Source organism: Saimiri boliviensis, chromosome 6 (assembly GCF_048565385.1).
Source record: "Saimiri boliviensis isolate mSaiBol1 chromosome 6, mSaiBol1.pri, whole genome shotgun sequence".
Classification (NCBI taxonomy): domain Eukaryota; kingdom Metazoa; phylum Chordata; class Mammalia; order Primates; family Cebidae; genus Saimiri; species Saimiri boliviensis.
The window spans coordinates 63,803,126-63,822,773 of record NC_133454.1 but is presented as its reverse complement, the minus strand read 5'-3'; the positions used below and the strand labels follow the sequence as shown (position 1 = coordinate 63,822,773).

The window sequence follows — 19,648 nt, the reverse complement described above, 5'->3', positions numbered from 1 at the left end:
GTGGCTCGGCAAGGCTCTGCTCCTGACTTGGGTCAGCCTCCTCACCTTCTTGCCTTGCCTTATTTGTCCTACTCAGCACCATCAAATGAGTTTTTCTTTCTTTCTTTCTTTCTTTTTTCTTTCTTTCTTTTTTTTTTTGAGACGGAGTTTCGCTCTTGTTACCCAGGCTGGAGTGCAATGGTGTGATCTCGGCTCACCGCAACCTCCGCCTCCTGGGTTCAGGCAATTCTCCTGCCTCAGCCTGCTGAGTAGCTGGGATTACAGGCACGCGCCACCATGCCCAGATGATTTTTTGTATTTTTAGTAGAGACGGGGTTTCACCTTGTTGACCAGGATGGTCTCGATCTCTTGACCTCGTGATCCACCCGCCTCAGCCTCCCAAAGTGCTGGGATTACAGGCGTGAGCCACCGCGCCCGGCCAAATGAGTCTTTCTTGAAGGCGTTGCTTCACCGTGTCCCAGGCCCCAGCACTGCCTCTAGTGGTTCACTCCTGAGGTCAGATTCCAGCTTGGCATGCATGCCTCTCTGCACTGTGGTCTTACTCTGCCCTCGGGCTTGAAGTTTCACTACTTAACTTCCCCTCCCACCACCCTCATTGCCCAAGGGCATACTTTTCCCTCATGCTTGTCACCTGCAAACAACAGTGTTTTTGTTTGTTTTTTTTGTTTTGAGACTGTCACTCTGTTGCCAGGCTGGAGTGCAGTGGCACCATCTTGGCTCATTGCAACCTCCGCCCTCCTGGGTTCAAGCGATTCTCCTGCTTCAGGCTCCTAGGTAGCTGGGACTACAGGCACATGCCTATATTTTTGTATTTTTAGTAGGGATGGAGTTTCATCATGTTGGCCAGGATGATCTCGACCTCTTAACCTCATGGTCCGCCCACCTTGACCCCCCAAACTGCTGAGATTACAGGCATGAGCCACCGCGCCCAGCCACCACACAGTCTTTATCTCTGTGTAACACCTCCCTGGATCTTTCTTATTGCTCCTTACATAGCTGTATGTGTTCTCTTTTACCTTTGGGCAGATTATCTCCCTTTTCTTCTGCTCATGTGGCCCTTCACCAAATAGTTTAGTACAAATCTTACTCAATCTTTCAGTTATTACCTTAATCTGCTTCCTCTAGGAAGCCTTCCCTGCTTCTCTTTCCCTCCCCCTACACACTGATACTTAATTCTGTCACATCCCTTGCTGTAATTTCCTGTTTACTTGTCTGTATGCTCCTAAGGCCATGGTTTATTTGTTGCTCATGTTGTATTCTTAACATCTAACATAATATTGGTCATAGACTAGGTGCACCAAATATATTGGTCCATGAATGCACATTGCCATAGTTCATTGAGCACCTATTATGGAACAGTAACTGCCATTCTTGAACAATCTGTAGTTCAGCCATGCAAGCTGCATATTGTGCATGTAGCAGAAAAGACAATCTGAAATCAAATAGACTTGGGTTGGAATTCTATCTCTATTATTTTATTAGCTGTGTGGCCTTGGGAAATCTACTTGACCTCTTAAAACCTCAGTTTGATCTTCTGTAAAAAGAAGATGAAAATACTAATCTTGCAAGATTGTTGTGAGGCTTAAAAGGGACCATCTCAGCCGGGCATGATGGCTCATGCCTGTATTCCTAGCACTTTGGGAGGCTGAGGCGGGCTGATCACTTGAGGTCAGGAGTTTGAGGACAGCTTGGCCAACATGGTGAAACCCCAACTCTATTAAAAATACAAAAATTAGCCAAGTGTGGTGGCACAAGCCTGTAATCCCAGGTTCTTGGGAGGCTGAGGCAGGAGAATCGCTTGATCCTGGGAGGCAGAGGTTGCAGTGAGCTGAAATTGTGCCACTGCACTCCAACCTGGGTGACAGAGTTAGACTCTATCTCAATTTAAAAAAAAAAAAAAAAAAAAAAAAGAGACCATCTCTGATGTCAGTGTGCCAGGGGCACTGAGCAGGTGTGTGATGTTTGTTATTTTTTTTTGGCAATCACCTGTGGGATGGATGAGTGAGAACCTGTTAGATGGTTTTCTTAAACCTGTGGTGAAGATGGGGAGTGTTGCTTGCATCTTGTTGACTCATTTCCATTTGCAGCCAGGAAAGGAAGACGCCAATGAAGAGACTCAATATGCATGCTTCGTGTGGTAGCCTTTTCAAGCAGTGAGGTGGCGGCTTGGGCTGCCCAGATTTCTGACCTGTTAATAACTTGCTTTTTTCTGCTCAACTGAGGCAGTTTCATAATGAATTGGAACTGGTGATGTGGTTCTCTTGAGTAAAATTATCATTTTCATACTCTATGAAATAGTTATTAAGTCAGTTCATGAAATGTCTAATAAACAGACAGGTGTCTAGATAACAAAACCACAAAAGACTTCTCAGGAACATCCCCTAGCAAAGATTCTAGTGGTTAATGGTAGGTTTTGTACATTATTGCCTTCTCATTCTTAAAAATAGGATCCTGTGGCTCCACTGAGGACAGCTACAGAGGAACTATGCCTTAAAAATATACAGAGGGTTTCATTTATGAAATAAAAAAACAAACAAACTATCCTCGTTGACCAACAGCCCAGTTGTGGGCAGGAGAAACTCCAGGAAAAGAAAAAAAAACCACCATGTCGAATCCAGCTGATTCTGTGCATGGCTGTTACTCAAAGATTGTTAGTTGACCTACAATATGGCTACCCTGCTATCACCCAGGTGTGAAGCCGCATCATCTTGTACCCTACCTACTTACTGAATATCTGCCTTCCCATTGTCCTCTGCACATTGTACCCAGATCATTTTTCTTCAGCCCCTCTTTACCAGTTTACACCTTGCCTTCAAGTGGCTTTTCTTTAGCAGAGAAAATCTAAACTTTTAAATCCGAATTCAAGTTCTTAGATTCCCACCACCCTAGCAAGACCTGTAACAAACTATCTACCAGCTTACAAGAACCAACTCATACTACATTTTGCAAGGATCTTTTGTTTTTTTGGCAAACCATGTATGCTGTCCCAGAAGAAGACAGATGTGGGTAACTTAGAGTTCTTCTTGATAGCATTTAGAATCAAAATTCCTTCACTCAAGACCCTATTCCTGCAACTCTGTTGCTTGATATTGCATTTTGAAAAAGGCTCTAAAGGAATATGAAAAGATGAGGATATATATCGAGAGCACAGGGCTTGATTTGTAAGACTAGAAAGTGTGTTTTGAATGGATTCAGTTTCAAGTATTGTTGAAGACCTGCTTATTGTTGGGGATTCAAAAGAAGTATTTAATGTAGCTGCCGCAGGAGCGTATAGCATTAAATAACATGCCAGCAAAATGGTTTGAGGCCAAAATTAAGGAAATATTTTCTGACTGATGCTCAGTAGTGTATCCTTGCTGATGGTTTCCCTGTCTCTTAGCCTCACACACATATAGGTGGCAATTCTGCCATTGCTCCATTTACATTCTCAGAGTGCTCATCAAGGCTCCTGGCAACAGCAGGCTAAGGATGTTAGCCTTTGATGCATCACAACTGGTGGCATTTCCATTGAGTCTCACGGGTGTTTATTACATCTTCAGTATCTTTAAGCAGTTGGAAGATAAACAGCCCCAAAGTAAACTTCATCCAGCTCTAGTTTGAATGATTTTATGAATATTATAGAAAACCAGGTCCAATATCATGTACCTGGAACCTTCCTCTACATTTTGGGTTCATTGTCATTTTTCTCAGTGCCAGTATATTCTTTTCTGCTATTTTCACTGAACTTAAGTGCGTGGCCATTGCAAATTGGGGGAGAGAACAGATCATGAGCAGCTGAATCTAACATAATAGGACCGAATTCTTGTATGGTCTGAAGAAGAGAGGACATAAGAAGTTCTCCAATTAGACAATCTTTCTGGTAGTTGCAAGCTAGTCTTTAGTGAGAATGCCATCTTATGAGCTACATTTATTGAGACCTTAATGTCAATAGATTTAACCATATTAAATTCTAGCAGAGTTTGGTTTTTCTTAGTTGGGGTTTTTATGAAGGTGCAGGGGCCATAAGAGAGTAATAAGAAAAAAAGAAAGTTGAGGATGGGCAAGTGCAGATTAGACTCCTAGTTTCTGGAAATCTTGTTTCCATGAATTTGCTGCTTTTCCTTTTGTGAAAAGTAGTTTTTAACCTACGTGCCCATTTCTAGGAATGTTAAGGATTTCTTAAATTAAAATAATGCCTATCTTATATTGAAGATCAGACCTCACATACTTATCACATGCATTTCATACAATATATAATTTCATTAAATGCAACTTTACATTTTATCTTACTTTATGGATAATTTTCTTATATGTTATTTCATTCAATCTTCCTACTTCATTAGGTAAATATTACTACTTCCATTTTATTTTTAGAGGTAGGGTCTTGCTATATTACCCTGACTGTGTGGCTGGCTTCAAATTCTTGGGCTCAAGTGATCCTCTTGCCTCAGCCTCATCAGTAGCTAGAACTATATGTACATGTTTCTAGTTTCTATTATTTTCATTTTACAATTGCATGAACTGAAGTTTGGATTAAGGAGCAGGCCCAGGCTCCATGTTGGTAAGTGGTGGAGCTGGGATTTGAATTATGTATACCTGACTTCAAAGGCTAGGGTTATAAACATGGCAAAACATGACTTTCCACATAGCACATTTGTCTTCCTTAGAGAGTACCATGTGGATCGTGATTGTATATTTTATGGAGTTCATAAAGCTACTAAGAGGGTGACACAAGTCCCCAAGAACTAAGGGAAATGGACAATTCCGTCCTAGCAATCAATGTCTTTAAAACCTATACACACTGATTAACCAAAAAATGATGTGAATTTTATTACATAGGTTCGTTTTTTTTTTTTCCTTTAGCATTTATCATTTACTGGTTGTATGGTAGTGGAGTAAGCCTTGTAAGAATAGCCTTTCATGCTGTTTTTATAAAGTAAGATATAATTAAAAACATGAGTGTATAAATTCAAGATGGTCAGTATTCCACCCTGCTTTTAACCATGGGTTCTTATTTGAAGGTCAGCAAAGTAGTCCTCAAAAACTAGACGAAATGGAGGAAGATAAATGCATAAGTAGTCTAAGTCAGAAATTCTTCTCGTTCCCTGCATCTTTTTTTTTTTTTTTTTTTTTTGAGACGGAGTTTCACTCTTGTTATCCAGGCTGGAGTGCAATGGCGTGATCTCGGCTCACCACAACCTCCGCCTCCTGGGTTCAGGCAATTCTCCTGCCTCAGCCTCCTGAGTAGCTGGGATTACAGGCACACGCCACCATGTCCAGCTAATTTTTTGTATTTTTAGTAGAGACGGGGTTTCACCATGTTGACCAGGATGGTCTCGATCTCTTGACCTCGTGATCCACCTGCCTTGGCCTCCCAAAGTGCTGGGATTACAGGCTTGAGCCACCGCGCCCGGCCGTTCCCTGCATCTTTATTGGGGGGTTAGATAAGAGAGGAAAACAATAGTTGGTTGTACTCTGTCATCCTCTATAGATGATTCCTACTTACATGTGATTGGATGAAGTGAAGTCATAGCTCCTTTAGGACTAAACAACAGAGATTTTCCTCCTAATACATTTTCTTCTATTTTTTTTTTTTTCTGGTTATAGAGGCAAGGACCTAGCAACATTTATGAAGATCCTCGAATGACCTGTGGTTTCCAGTCCAATTATCACCAGCAAAGGCCTTGCTACCCCTTTTGGGATGAAATGGCAACTCAGGAAGTTCCTACTGGTCTTGAACACTGTGTCTCAGGTAGGAACATAAAGCAGAAGCTGGGATTAAGGGTAGAGTTGAAGGCAAATGGAAATCTGATGAGGGCTGCATTCTTTCAAATAACAGCTGCCATGGCTTATGCGGGTATGGATGCTATTGTTCTCGAATGGAAAGTCGCAGGCCTTCTCCATAACTTTTGGGTTATTTTATTCCCTGACAGGAAGACTGAACTCTAGGAATGGGCCCAAGAAAGGTTGCTTTAGGTCTCCACCTTGCAAATAGTTCTGCTTACCCTGCATTTCCTGACACCCGTTTTGTCAGAGAGCCTAGAAGTTTTGCAGTCACAGAATCTGAGCTGGATAAACAGAGATGTGTGAATTGCTTGGCCTTCTTACAGAACATAGTTTCTTTCGATCTTCAACTGTTTCCATTGTTCCCTCCCTCTCTGCCCATGTCCACCTGGATCCCTCTCCCTTCCCTCCTTCACTTGCTGGTGGCAGTGCTGCCCTCTGGTGAGCGGGAGTCAAGCTCCTCCAGAGAGCTCTCAAATCAACGGATCTGCGTTCTCAGGGACCTCGGGAGTCTAAAGCCCTTATCTCCATGCTGTTTTCAGGAGTCACTCCGTTTCTCACAAACGGCATTAGTCCTTGGTTTGCTAGCTAGTGGTTTTTCTTTTTTTAAATAAAAAACATTAAATTTGAATTTGGAAATTCCGAAATGATCAATTCAGGTATTAAGTTTACTTTTACATGAGATCATATTATGATAACATAGTTGAATATCATATGGCCAGTCAAAATCTGTGTTTTCTCCCAGGATGAATTCTTGGCATAGAAATGTAATTTCTCTCACATGTTGGGAAATTGAAGTTCTGGGGAGTTACCTGGGCATGGCATGGCAGGGGGAGTCACTAACTTGAAGGCTACTCTTTGGTTCAGTCTTCTTTCACTCCACAAAATTCTTTGGTTAACTACTTTTATAACAGTGGAGAAATAAACTAAATATTTGCTTTGTTACATGCTTTCTTGCTCATCAGGAATAAACAGACACAGGGCAAGATGCTGCGACACTCCATGGGCTGTGTATATGGTGGGTGAGGAGGCATGGGGAGTAGCTTTCCATTTGCCTGGTTGCTCTCTAAGGCAGAATGAAATCAATTCATGTGTCCCATGTTCCCTTCACTCAACTGCCATGATCTTTGAGGCTTCTTTGGCATTGCCCTGGATTGTAGACATAATAATATTTATGCTGACACTTTCTGCTTGTTATCTCAGTGCCTCTAAACATAAATACAAATGTCTCAGCTACCTACCCATTTCACAAGGGAGCTGGGAGGATTTTGTACCTGTTCACAGGTACAAAAGGACTTAAGGACTTAAAATTTGAGGACATGAGAAAAGTGATCCTTTTAAAATTCTAAACAAAATAGATTTTGTTTGTATAAGCAAAAGGTCAAAATGGTTGTGTTTATGTTTGCATAATTCTTGAATCCTATTAATGCCACTAGGCTTAAGTCTTTTATCTCCCAATGCAACTGAGGTTAAAACTGCCTTGCTTTAACACTTTCAGCTCTGGATGGTCTCTGCTTGCCACAAGTTACATCTTATTAATGGCTGAGGCCATCTCTGCTTGTCCATAGCCTGAAGATCAGAATGTCTCTGCTTCATAGCAGAGACATAGCCCTCCTTTTTCTTAACTGAGCTCAAAGTATATAAACTCCCAAGTGAGCTGATTTTTCATGCTACTCTTTGTCAAGTTTCTCAAAGGCAATGACATTTTTATTTCAGAGCCAATGAGACTGTCTGGGAAGCATATGAAGAACAGCTTTAAAATGCAAGGACTTGCAGCAGGATAATATTGTCTTCTTCTCATAGTTTATAGTTGCAAAAAAGAAGCTGGGATGATCCCTACTTTTGATAGGTTGAGAAGATTGGGGCATATAACATCCATTCCTAGAATGACCCGGGTTGCCATCAACCACAGCTCAGAGATGGCACACAGCTTCCATCGGGGTGTGGCCCCTACCAGTTGGGGGCAATGTCTTCACAAATGTGATGGTTGTAGTTCCCACTGTCCTAGACTCCCTCTGATGGAAACGTCTGGCAAGAACCCTGAGCTTTTCTAGCCCCTCCTTTAGCTTTTGAGCTTCCCAGACGAAGGAGTTGGAGGGATTATTTCTGGGCTGTGGTCCAGCTCTCCTCAGTGATGGGTGTTGTTTGGACGGGGATCGTGGGGTTATAGGGAAGAGAGATGAAGACATAGACCAACCAATGATTTCTCCAGCTGTGGCACATTTCCTTGGAGATGTGTTGAATATAAAGAAAGAGAAAAAATACGCGACTTTTTTTTCATCTCCTTTTATCCTATTTATAACTTCGGTTTCCTTCCCGTCCTCCGTCTCATGGCTACTGCCCACCCCTGCTCCCCCGTCACGTTCGTGCTCTCAGAAGGGATGAATGAACTTCTTTTCCAAGGACTACACATCTGTCAGTGCAAAGAATACTGATAGGAGGGGCCATCAAGGAGCAAGCAGGCCTTTTCAGAATGTTGTTTCTGTTCACGAAGGGGCAGAGGCTGAGGAAGAGGAGGAGAAGGAGGAGGGTGGGAGGGAGGGGGAAGAGAGAATCAAGCAGAGAGAAAGTATGAATGAGGGGGAAAGCCTTACCAGGTGAGCGGGAGAGAATTCTTAGGCACCAAGGCCTGTCGGGGATCGACTGGACAAAATAGATGATAAAGCGGGTGTAGTGGGAGAAAGAAGACATGTGTGAAAATGCACAGAAAATGAAGGTGGATATTAGTAGCGTGGTGGGGAATAATGGGAAAAGAAGATGAACGATGAATGGGAAGGGGAAAAGAAGTGGGGAGCCCAGAAAAAAGACAAGGCAAGAAGGGGAGGGGAAGATGACATGAAAGAGAAAAATAGATGAATCTGAGGACATTAGCTATACAGCTAAAAAGGGAAGCCACATTTGCATGCAATTGCCTGTGCAGCTGTACATTTCTTCATAACAATCTTGTAGTCATCATTTTCTTTCATTTCTATCTCCTCCTACCGTCGGCCTCTTCCCCCTCCTCCCTATAAGCCTGGAGCCATTAGCGAGAGCCAATGGGGCTGAGTGCTGGTGCTCTGCATGAATGAATGGGCCCTTTCTGTCTCAGCTTCTCGTCATCCTTCTGTTAGGGAACCTTGTGAATCAATGGAGCCTCTTACACAAGACACGGCTGAAATGTCTGTTACTGTTTATAGTCTGACTGGAGTGGAGACACTGACCCTGCCTCCTCTCTGTTCCCTTCCTCTGTTCTGTCCCTCAACCTCAGCCCTTTCTCTCCAACCATCCTAACAAGAATCATTTTTGCATTTCAGTCTCTTGCTCTCTGTCTTTAAGAGCTCACTGACATCTTACCATCATCAACTGTCATGACTAGTTCCTACCCACAGTCCTGTTGGATACAGTGGGGTAACGGCAATGAGCCTCATAGTGGTGCCCAGGCCTTACTGAAGTCAGACACTGCCTGTTTTCCAAAACTGACATCAGAGACCCAACTGAGCACCCAGGACCCAAGACCTCAGTCCATTCAATCAATGCCAGCTGTTCACATTTGATTTCAGCCTCATGATTGTGATGCTCATGAATGCTCATAGTTCGTATCAGAAAATACGATGCTTACTTGGCAGTCTTTCAAAGTGTTATAGTATCAAATTATTTTTCATTTCAAGGATGGATTTGTCTGGAATCAGCCAAACTTAATGGATGTGATGTTGTGAGCAAAGCACACTTTTGCAAATTACTTGCTTAAAGCTGGGAAGCAGCCTGGAGCCTATAGAACATAGGAAACACAACTTAATTTTGTGAGACAGAACCTATAGTCTCAGTACTATGGTCCTTGATTTGAGAAACAAGACAATACTTTTTCTTCTTGTAGAATGCAGTTTGCTATGTCTTTGGCCACTGAACATAGTAAAACCTTCACTGAACCACATTCATAGCCTCTCTGCCACTTCTCATTCTTTATAAGAAGGGGCGTTTATTTAGTGTAGTAGGAAAGAACCCAGATTCTGGACCCAGGTAACTTATGTTTGCATCAGCTCTTCCTAACAGTGTGACCTTAGACAACTTAATCTTTGTACCCAGTTTCCGCATCTATACCAATGATTCTCCAAGCATGGTCCTCAGACCAGCAGCATCGCTCTCATCTGAGAACTTGTTAGAAATGTAAAATCTTGAGCTGTACCCAAGACGTATTGAAGCAGGAACTCCCAAAGTACATCAGAATCACTTTAGGGCTTGTAAAGACACTGGTTATGGGGTTCTACTTCCAGGGTTTCTGATTCAGTGAGTCTAGGTTAAGGCTCAAAAAATTTGCATTTCTAACAAGTTCTCAGGTGCTGCTGATGCTGCCGGGCTGGAGCTCACACTTCGAGAACCACTAAATTAATATGCGTAAAGCATAAAACAGTGCTGTCACTTAGCAAGCCTGATGTGAATATCTGCTATTATGACTCATCGTCCCAAAGCACATTTTGGGGGTCCAAAACCAGGTTTAATTGATTCATAGAGTGACCCACTGATTGGCTGAACACATATGGTGACCAGTGCCACGTCCAGGATACTGAGAAGATATATGGAAAAGGGAAAGACTCAGTTCTCCTTTAAAGCAACTTTTATGCAAGTGTGTATGTGAGTGTACATTTACATGCTGGAACAAATGATTTCCATATGAAATATTATACTTATTTATGACATAAAGTTTGGCAGTGCTAATGTGTTGCTTTGGATCTCACTAAAATCTCTAAAACAAATTTACTAACAAAATGGTGGAACTAAAGAATGTCTTTCCCAAATAAACTTTGGAAGTTCAAGTGGGAGACAGTCTGAAAGGCTGAGTTCATAGTCTCTCCTGGGGCTTTCTCAGACAGCCGAGCGGCTGGGAGAGATCAAACCTGGGCCAGTGTTTGGAAAGTGCTATCCACAACCAGGTGGGACAGCTCAGCAGGAAACACAGATGCCTCCAATTTGGCTTTTAAGTGTTGAGAATGCTGAAGGAGTGCCAGAGAGACTTGTTAAATGGAGACTCACCTTGCTCTGAAATGTTTATTCTCTTAGCAGGTCTGTGGTTTTACAGAATGGTGTTTCAGACTCTATCGTCTGCTGCACCCCTTCTTCTTTCCTCATTCAGGGTGTGTTTTTCTTTTCTAGAGGACCTGTGTCAGGTTCTTTGTTCTTCAGAACAGTTCTGATCCTGTGTGTGCATTTTAGGGATGTTGTAACATCGGATGATTACAATATTGGCCTAATGCTGTCCCTGAATTCCTCTCAGAGAAAACTTATAGGGGGTCCAGGTGAAATGAATTAGAAACACAACTGAGACACTCCAGTTTCAGGATTTTATTTAATTTTTTCAATTTTCCAGCTCAATGTGGAACTGTCTGCACTGATGCACAACTGTTCCCTAGCACGAGACTAGGGAATTAATCTGTCTTTAAATAAAGTCCAAATATTTAGGGAGATGGGGAAATGTGGACCTTCTTGGATTCTGCCTGGATGGCTGCGCTGTTTGGGAGGAGCAAGCTGTAACCCTATCTTAGGTTCCAGCCTTTCATAGAAGGCGGAGGTTGGGGCCTCGATGCCCTGACCAGCTACTCCCAGGGGACAGCACTGAGAGAGGCCTGATGCAGGAACAGCCTTGCCACGTATCCCTATTCCATCTCTGAGAGGACCAGGGGTTGGAAAGAGGAAGGAAAGCAAGGCCAGCCTAGCCTAAGCAGTCCACTAGGGAGAGTCCACATGCATAATGTCTCCTGCACACTCTGTCACTTTGCTCATCTGATTCTGAGATTCTGCGAATGCCGGACCCTATTCTCCTTAAGTGGAGGGCACGCCTCTGATCAGCTGTGGACTGAAGTTGCTCCTGCTTCCTACATGGCCTCTTTCTTTCTCCTCCCACCACCTGCTACCTTGGCGTCTTTTAAGCTGATTCTATTTCATATTCAGATTACAAGGACTTTTGGTATACATTCTGAGTCTAACTGAAGAGTGTTAAGTCTAAGCAGAGGGTTTGGCCTGGTCTTGTGGGAAGAACCGGCCCATGCCTTGGGATCCCATCAGCACTGCCCGGTACAGGCGCTCGGCTTTGGCTAAGTCCACTGAGCTTCCCAACCCTCACCTTTCACAGGTGAAATGCACTCTTTCCAAAGAGTTCTTGTGTCCACTGCATGAGGGTAATACACTTAAAAGGCCACGGCCTATCTCGAGCAATAAATGATGCTTTTCTTCTATTTCCTTTGGGCATGTTGTGAGTGCAGATTTAGGTGAGTCAAAGACACCAGATGCCCACCACATCTGAGCCCTGCTCATTTATACCTTGCTCAAGGCTAATGTGCAACTGCCCACTGTGCCCTTCACCGTGCCTCACTTCACCAGTGAACGGAGAGGCCAGCCTGGTGACGGCCAGAAAGAGCTACACAGCCAGGTTAGAGACCAGAGACCCGGTGCTCTCAGGAGTGACTCCCACAGCCCGGAGGAATGAGGGCTTGGAAAGGCCTTTACAAATGTAAATCACCCCTCCAGGGCCCTGGGAAGGAAGAGAACCGGGACGGAGAAACCGAAGCCTCCAGGCTGGGTCCGTGGCGTGGCAGTGGGAAGGCGAGCCTTCCGTGGGCCGGCCCTCGGACTCGCAGCTTCTCAAACATCCTAGGAAGCAACAGCTCTGCGCTGGGACTCCCAGGGGGCTGCGGAGAAAAAAGCGTTCTCTCAACTCTTTCAAACCACAAATATTTAGTCCGAGTTGGGAAAAGGTCCCTGGGGCACCGAGTTCTGATGCGATTCAAGCAGTTTGACCCCTCTCCTGGAACTCCTCGCGCGGGGGAGGGCGTCAGGCCGCGATGGGCTCCGGCCGCGGCCCGGCGTGAATGGACGTCTTCGGGTGGGCGGATGATGTGGGGGCCCGAGCCCAGCGGAGGGGCGAGGGGCGAGGGGCGCGGGAGAGGGGACAGCCCGCAGTGCTGCGTCTGGCCGCCCGGAGAAACGCGGGCTCTCTCCAGATGTTCACTGTGTTTATAGCTGCCGGGGCAGGAGACCCAGCTCCCTCATTAATAAGCCGCTTTCTTGCGCTGCAGCCAGGGGTCTCAGCCCGGAGCCTGCAGCTGGAGGAGGCGGCCCGCTCCCCTCCCCCAGCCTCCCGGTCCCTCACCCCTACCCCGCCTTCCTCCTCTGCAATCCTCCCAAAATACACGAGCACACAAAAAGAAAAACACCAGCAGATTTTTTATTTCAGAGAGTAAACACTTGGGCCATGGGGGTCTGGAGGTTATGGGAAAAGAGGAAACCATCAGGCTAATCAGGCAGCACACACTTCCCCTGCTGAAATAAAACAGAAATCATTGCTACGCAGGGCGGGCGGGTTAACCCCGGCGCTGCCAGCAACTAGGGCGCAGGCGAAGCCGGCCCGGAGCTGGGGGCGTCCCGGGACGAGCTTTCCACTCCCGGGAGAGGAGGGAGGAGAGGACGGGCGTGGGCTGCCTGGGCCTGAACCTCTCCCTTCGGCCTGTGGCAGCGTCTGTGCCCCAAGCGGGGCTGAAGAAACAGACGGTTGGAACAGAAGAGATTCTGGGCTTAGATTTAGTTTTGCAATAGGTTACAGAGAGTTCCAGATAGGTTGGGGAGATAGAGAGATAGGTAGGAGAGTGTGTCGTTACCGTTTAACAAAGGCTCAAGAGAGCTGGGTGGGGCTGGTTGGGGCACAGGTTTCAGCTCTGCCAGCCACCAGCTGTGCAACCCTGGGTAAGAATCACGGAGCCCTCTGAGCCTCAGTTTCCTCATTTGTAATATAATAGTGCCGACCTCGCAGAATTATTGTGAAGGAAGAAAGGGAAAAACCGTATTTATTGAATGTGGAAATGACAAAGCACCAGGCATGGCATGGAGAAGGCTCTTAATTCATGATTTCATAGGTTAACTTTTCATACATTACCGTAATTGCCCAGGGTACCCCTTCCTCCTTTTCTTCCTCTCTCACTCCCCTACTTTTCTCTCGTTTCTTTCCCCCACCCTTCCCTTTTCTTTCCTCCTTCCTCTCTCTTTTTTTCTTCCTTTCTCTCTTTTCTTTCCCTATTGAATGCCTCCAGGCTCCATTTTCACTGACTTGTCCCCTCACTGCTGTCTGAAGATCATAAATGTCTAGTAGGGCAGAGTTCATCAGTCAGACAGGAGATCTGATTGCACTCTGAGAAAAATCACCTTCCCAGTGAAGCATGGGGCAACCTTGGCTGTCCCCAAAGCTGCCCCTCAGCTTTCAATCTAGACCCTGCCCCCATATCTTGACCTAGACAGTTGGCCACACCCCATCCCCCACCATCACTATTTTTTAAAATAGAGATATGCTTTTCCCACTCCTCGTCCGGACATCCTAGTTAGATTCCTCATGACCTTTGAAGAATTGTTTGCCTCTTTCAAACATTCTTGCCTATTTAAGAAAACAGGACTTTGGGATCTCTGTTTATCCTTGTAGGTGGTATTAAAAAACCAACAAAACAAAGCCACCAATTTTCAAGGTTGTGTCATCAGCCTTTTCCATACCTCCTGAGACTTGCTGAAGTAGTGCTTGAGAGGCAGAAATAATAGTGATTTGAGTAGCTACGGAGTTCTAATTGCCTTTGCCAGTTTTACTGGATATCTTACATACCTCATACTTTTTTTTTTTTTTTAAATCAACCTTGACAACTCTCTGCTATGCCTTAGACCTGCTGTTTCTCATGAAGCAGGGGTTTGTGTCCCCGAGGAGTGTCAGGAAAGTGTGATCCTGTTGAAATTTTGTGCAGAAATTTTTCGAAGGATATGTAGCTTTCCTCTGATTCTCAAGTTGCATGTGACTCCCAAAGAGATTAAAAACTACTCTTCAAAAGAAAGGTACATTTGTACCTTCCTACAACACTTAGCACATTGTACTTCCAGAGTATGCTATGCATATTTTGTTGAACTGAGATGAATTCTCTGGTATAAACTTCCTTCCTATAAATCCCTTCTCCCTGCTCTGGTCAGTCCCAAGAGAGTGTATTTAAATCTGGAAGTTGTTTCCATTCTATTGTCTCAGAGACAGAAGCATTGCAGCCTTGCCCAAAGTCTAGCCACATTTCTCCCTTTCCTTTAACATACTTTTTTCATTTCATGCTCCTCAGGATGATCTCTGCAAACACCCTGGAAAACTGTGAACCTGGGACCTCCCCAAAGTGAGCTGGAGGTGGGGATGGGGAGCTTCAGTCTATGTCAAAGCACCGCAGGAAAGTCACACTATGATCTGCATCTCATGGACTTTCTAGTGCACAATAGACTTTCCCCAGCATCCTTACCTCGTGTAGGAAAGAAAATATGTAGAAATAGTGCCCCTAAAGGGTATACGGGTACAGAAAATCAGAGCGAACACCTTCCCCCATGCAAACAATGTACACTTGGCTCTTCATATCCATGGGTTCTGCATTCATGAATTTAACCAACTTCAGAGCAAAAAAAAAAAAAAAAAAAAAAGAAGTTTTAAAAGAATATTTGCACTGGGTATGGTGGGTGACTCACGCCAGCACTTTGGGGGGCTGAGGCGGGTGGATCACGAGGTCAAGAGATCAAGACCGTCCTGGCCAATATGGTGAAACTCCGTCTCTACTAAAAATACAAAAATCAGCTGGGTGTGGTGGCATGCACCTGTAGTCCCAGCTACCTGGGGGGCTGAGGCAGGAGAATTGCCTGAACCCAGGAGGTGGAGGTTACAGTGAGCCGAGATCGCACCTCTGCACTCCAGCCTGGAGCCTGGTGATGGAGTGAGACTCTGTCTCAAAAAAAAAAAAAAAAAAAAAAAAAAAAAAGACTATTTGCATCTGTACTGAACATTTACTAACTTTTTTCTTGCCATTATTCCCTAAACAATACAGTATAACAACTATTTACATACCATTCACATTGTATTAGGTATTATAAGTAATCTTGAGATGATTTAAAGTGTATTGGGGATGTGCATAGTGTATTGGGGATTTTGCATTATATGCAAAATCTACACCATTTTATATCAGGGTGTATATAAAAACTTGAGCATATATGGATTTTGATTTCTGAGGCAAGGGGTTATCTTGGAACCAATCCCCCGCCCTCCACCCCCACCCGATACCGAGAGACTGTATACAGGAATGACTATAGCAGATAAACTCCTGGATGCTACAGCTCACTGCCCTAGAACCCAGGTCATTCTTTTGGCATCTTAGCCCTCATTTCTGATCATTGACTTCTCTTGGAACCACTGACTGTTACATCTATTGCTACAAACTCGCTTAGACAACTGGAGGCCATTTTCAGACTTCTCTAGTCTAGACAGGTTACTCAACCCCAGTCAACTACTTTGAACTTCCCAGCGACATCTTAGGATTTTCACCTTTGGTCAATACATCAGGTAGATATTCTTGGCTGAGCAGGGCTTAAAGCTTGCATCCTGGTGAACGTTCATTGGTCAAATTTTGGTTTTATAATGAAAGTGGCTGGCTACTTGAGACAGGAATGCCTGTGGCTTGTTCCTGGAGCATTGAGTAGAGATTAGAAATGATAGAAATCTTGTTTTGCTCGCTTCAACCATACTTGAAATATTTGGACATTTCATCCATACTTTGGGCTTTGAAAACTTTGAATTTAGTTTCTGAACAAGAAAACTACCATGATGCCACATTTTCTGGAATTTTAATCTTTTGTTGTGTTTTTAACATGGTTTAGATCCCTCTGGACTTCCCATTAGATATCTGTGCATATTTATATGTTGCTTCTCAACTGATCAATTACAAATTAAGATTATAGATGGAAAATAGTTCATAGCCCATTCTCTTCCAATTCTAGTAATCTTATTCCAGGAAGTCCAAAAGAAAGCCTATTCTTCCAGATGCTTGAGAGGTTACCATTCACTAAATGCCTTCTCTATGCCAAGGATCTCATGTATGTGGTCTTTTGCCTTTACAATATTTCTATGAGGGTGATATTATTCCCATTTTACAGATGAGATAAATAAAAATCAGAGAGGTCAGGTTACCTCCCCAAAGAAGCTTAACTAATTCTGGGAGGCAGGCTGATAATTAAACTTAAATAGTCCTCTAAAGTGCACGTTCTTAACAACCATGCACATTTTGCCTGACCAAACATTTGTTCACATTTTCATTGCTGCCTCACCCTTTGTGCCAATTGCCCACCTCCAGGATGAGAATAGATAAGCTTTCCTAGCTTTCCTACAAAGCAGAGACCACAGAAGATTCCACAGAGATGGAAAAGGGAAAATGAGACACTGTTGCCTGATTTCTTTTGTATCTTCTTTCTGGTTTCTTTGAGTCTCACATTGGTCATTTAAGGGCAGGAGGAAGCCTGACAATTCGCAAAGCTCCTTCAGAGAATGGTTTTTCCTTTGCTGGGCATTCAGCTAGGGTCTAAAGGGTTTGCTTACCTCTTCACCTAAGCATCATACTTCCTTTGCCCCCTTACACTGCTCCCCCTCACCCGCAACCAGCCAGCTCTGTGAGCAGACAGAGTCACTGAGCAAGACTAAACCCTAAGAAGTTTCTGAAAGGTTATACCCTTGAAGCTACCCACAGTGTACATAGCACGTGCTGAAGTTTACACAGACTTCCCAGACCTCTGAATAGAGAGACTAATTGTGGGGAAGCTGCTTTTCAGCACACAGGATGGGCTGTTCCCTGTGGGTTTTACTATCAAAAGGCTTTTAAAAGTGCAGTGTAGCCATTGTTGAATATTTCACAATGAATTAAATACCATTTCTCTCCTCGCAGCTGTTCCATGTGAGTGAGCGTAGAGTGCTTTTTTTTTTTTTTTTTTTTTTTTTTCTGGCAGAAGACGTCTGCTGTATAAACCTAAGCACTGGGGTAATGAGATTATTTGTGTGTGAATTCTTTAGGAAAAGCATTTCTTTATTTTAAACTCAATGTGGTGCAGCGCTGCTGCTCCAGAGACGGGGAGAGGGAGAGCCTTGGAAAAGAATGGAATTGCAATGTCTCTGAGCAGAACTGGGAGAAGGCAGGGGTGAGGGGCTCAGGGATTAGGCTTGTAGCCTCAGTACATTTATCCACATTTCCCTACATTTCCCTAGGGCTGCCTGCATCTCTCAGCCCTACTAACTGGGCTATGAAGGAGGGAAATTCCATATTTTTTTTTTTTTTTTTTTTTTTTAGTAAACAATCACTTTTCCATCTGCCCTTTCAACATTCCTTTCTGATCTCACAGGTTTTTAAAGCAATTGAAACAGTTTGCTCTATGCCTATTTTTAGTTCAAAGAGTTTTTAATATAATTTAAATTGTAAAATATACAAGGAACTGACTTTCCTGTGACATTTAGGGCAGTTTCCACAATTTGGACATGTTCAACTTTAATAGTGCCCTACCATTAAGTGCTATGACACCTATTCACATATCTCTTGCTTGACTTTTCCCCTCTTCAGAGTTTTATCTTTCATAGAAATTGAGCTTCAGGTGAGCAGTGAGTCGAATTAAGTATAAAATTAATTAAGATTAAATACAACTATAGACTTAACTCTTCCTAAAGTATCATCAGGAGTGAACAGCTGTTTTTTAGATCCACTGAAGACTAAGGACATAATGAAATTAAATGGAAAGAGAGGGATTTAGATTAGTGAGGGGAAAATATGACTCTGAAATCCTTTATTAGAGTTTCTAAATTACTTCCCCTCTCAAATATCTTTCAGGATATTTCAGAAGGACTATGAATTATTATTATTATTTTTTTTTTTGAGGAGGAGGAGTTTCACTCTTGTTACCCAGGCTGGAGTGCAATGGCGCGATCTCAGCTCACCGCAACCTCCGCCTCCTGGGTTCAGGCAATTCTCCTGCCTCAGCCTCCTGAGTAGCTAGGATTACAGGCACGCGCCACCATGCCCAGCTAATTTTTGTATTTTTAGTAGAGACGGGGTTTCACCATGTTGACCAGGATAGTCTAGATCTCTTGACCTCGTGATCCACCCGCCTCAGCCTCCCAAAGTACTGGGATTACAGGCTTGAGCCACCGTGCCTGGCCTTTTTTTTTTTTTTTTTTTTTTTTTTTAATTATTAACCTTCTGGTTCTCTCACATAAGATAAAATTTTTGAAACCTTTTAAGGGAAACTGAAGGGAATGTTTTAGGAAATTATTCAGTGGGAAAGAGCAGGCCAGATATGAAAGGAGAGCCGTTGAGTTTGAGGGTAACCTTTTAATTCTGCTGCAGTAAGAGAGCAAAAAGGAGGCATGAGCTGGGCGTGCTTATATGAAAACTCAACCAGTAGATTTTGGGGGCTAAGGAGAGAAGGTCTGAAATGCACTTCTGCACTTCCCTCATTGTTACTGATCACTTAATTTTTTTCATTTTTCAAACTTCCCAATGTCTATGTCAGAATGGGCAGGTGGAGAGTGATCATTTTTCTCTGTGTTTAACAGAAGGGAAAGTTCTGTTGCAAAGGGCGGGGAGAGAATCTAAGCTGTTCGGGTAGCTTTGAAATGCACAGTCTTTTCCTCTTCCTGGCTGTGAACTAGTATTTTTCTATGTGCATATATAACACATTCAGTTTATTCTGAAAAAGAGATCACTATAAAAAAATACGTCTTTAAAGAAAATTTATAAATCAAATAATAATAGAGAAGAAAGGCAGTTTAGTGTCATCACTTATGGGTTAGTACGTGGAGGTGTCTTCCATGGATACTTTTTGTGACTAGTGTTCACCTGGGTTGCACACAGATACCTCAGACTAAAAACTGAGCTCACTGCTTTCTTCCTGACTCTGTAACCTGTAACTCTGTAGCTAGTAAAGGGACGGTTGGTGTCTTTATACTCTCTCTTGTTTTGAGGAAGGTCACTATCAGCTATCAATCACCAGGCTAGAGAACTGGTAATTATTGACTTCCTCGCCCCTGTTTTTTTTTTTTTTTTTTTTTTAA

At 43.6% G+C, this 19,648-nt stretch overlaps 1 protein-coding gene across 3 annotated transcripts in view; it reads left to right on the top strand.

Annotated features, from left to right (window-relative positions):
- The window catches only part of ETS1 (ETS proto-oncogene 1, transcription factor), a 129,407-nt gene that overhangs the window by 25,526 nt on the left and 84,233 nt on the right, over nucleotides 1-19,648 (top strand). For all 3 annotated transcript variants that reach the window (XM_074400850.1, XM_074400851.1, XM_074400849.1), the window contains exon 3: nucleotides 5,587-5,731. In XM_074400850.1, the coding sequence (XP_074256951.1) occupies nucleotides 5,587-5,731 (145 nt within the window). The remainder of the gene's footprint in view (nucleotides 1-5,586; nucleotides 5,732-19,648) is intronic.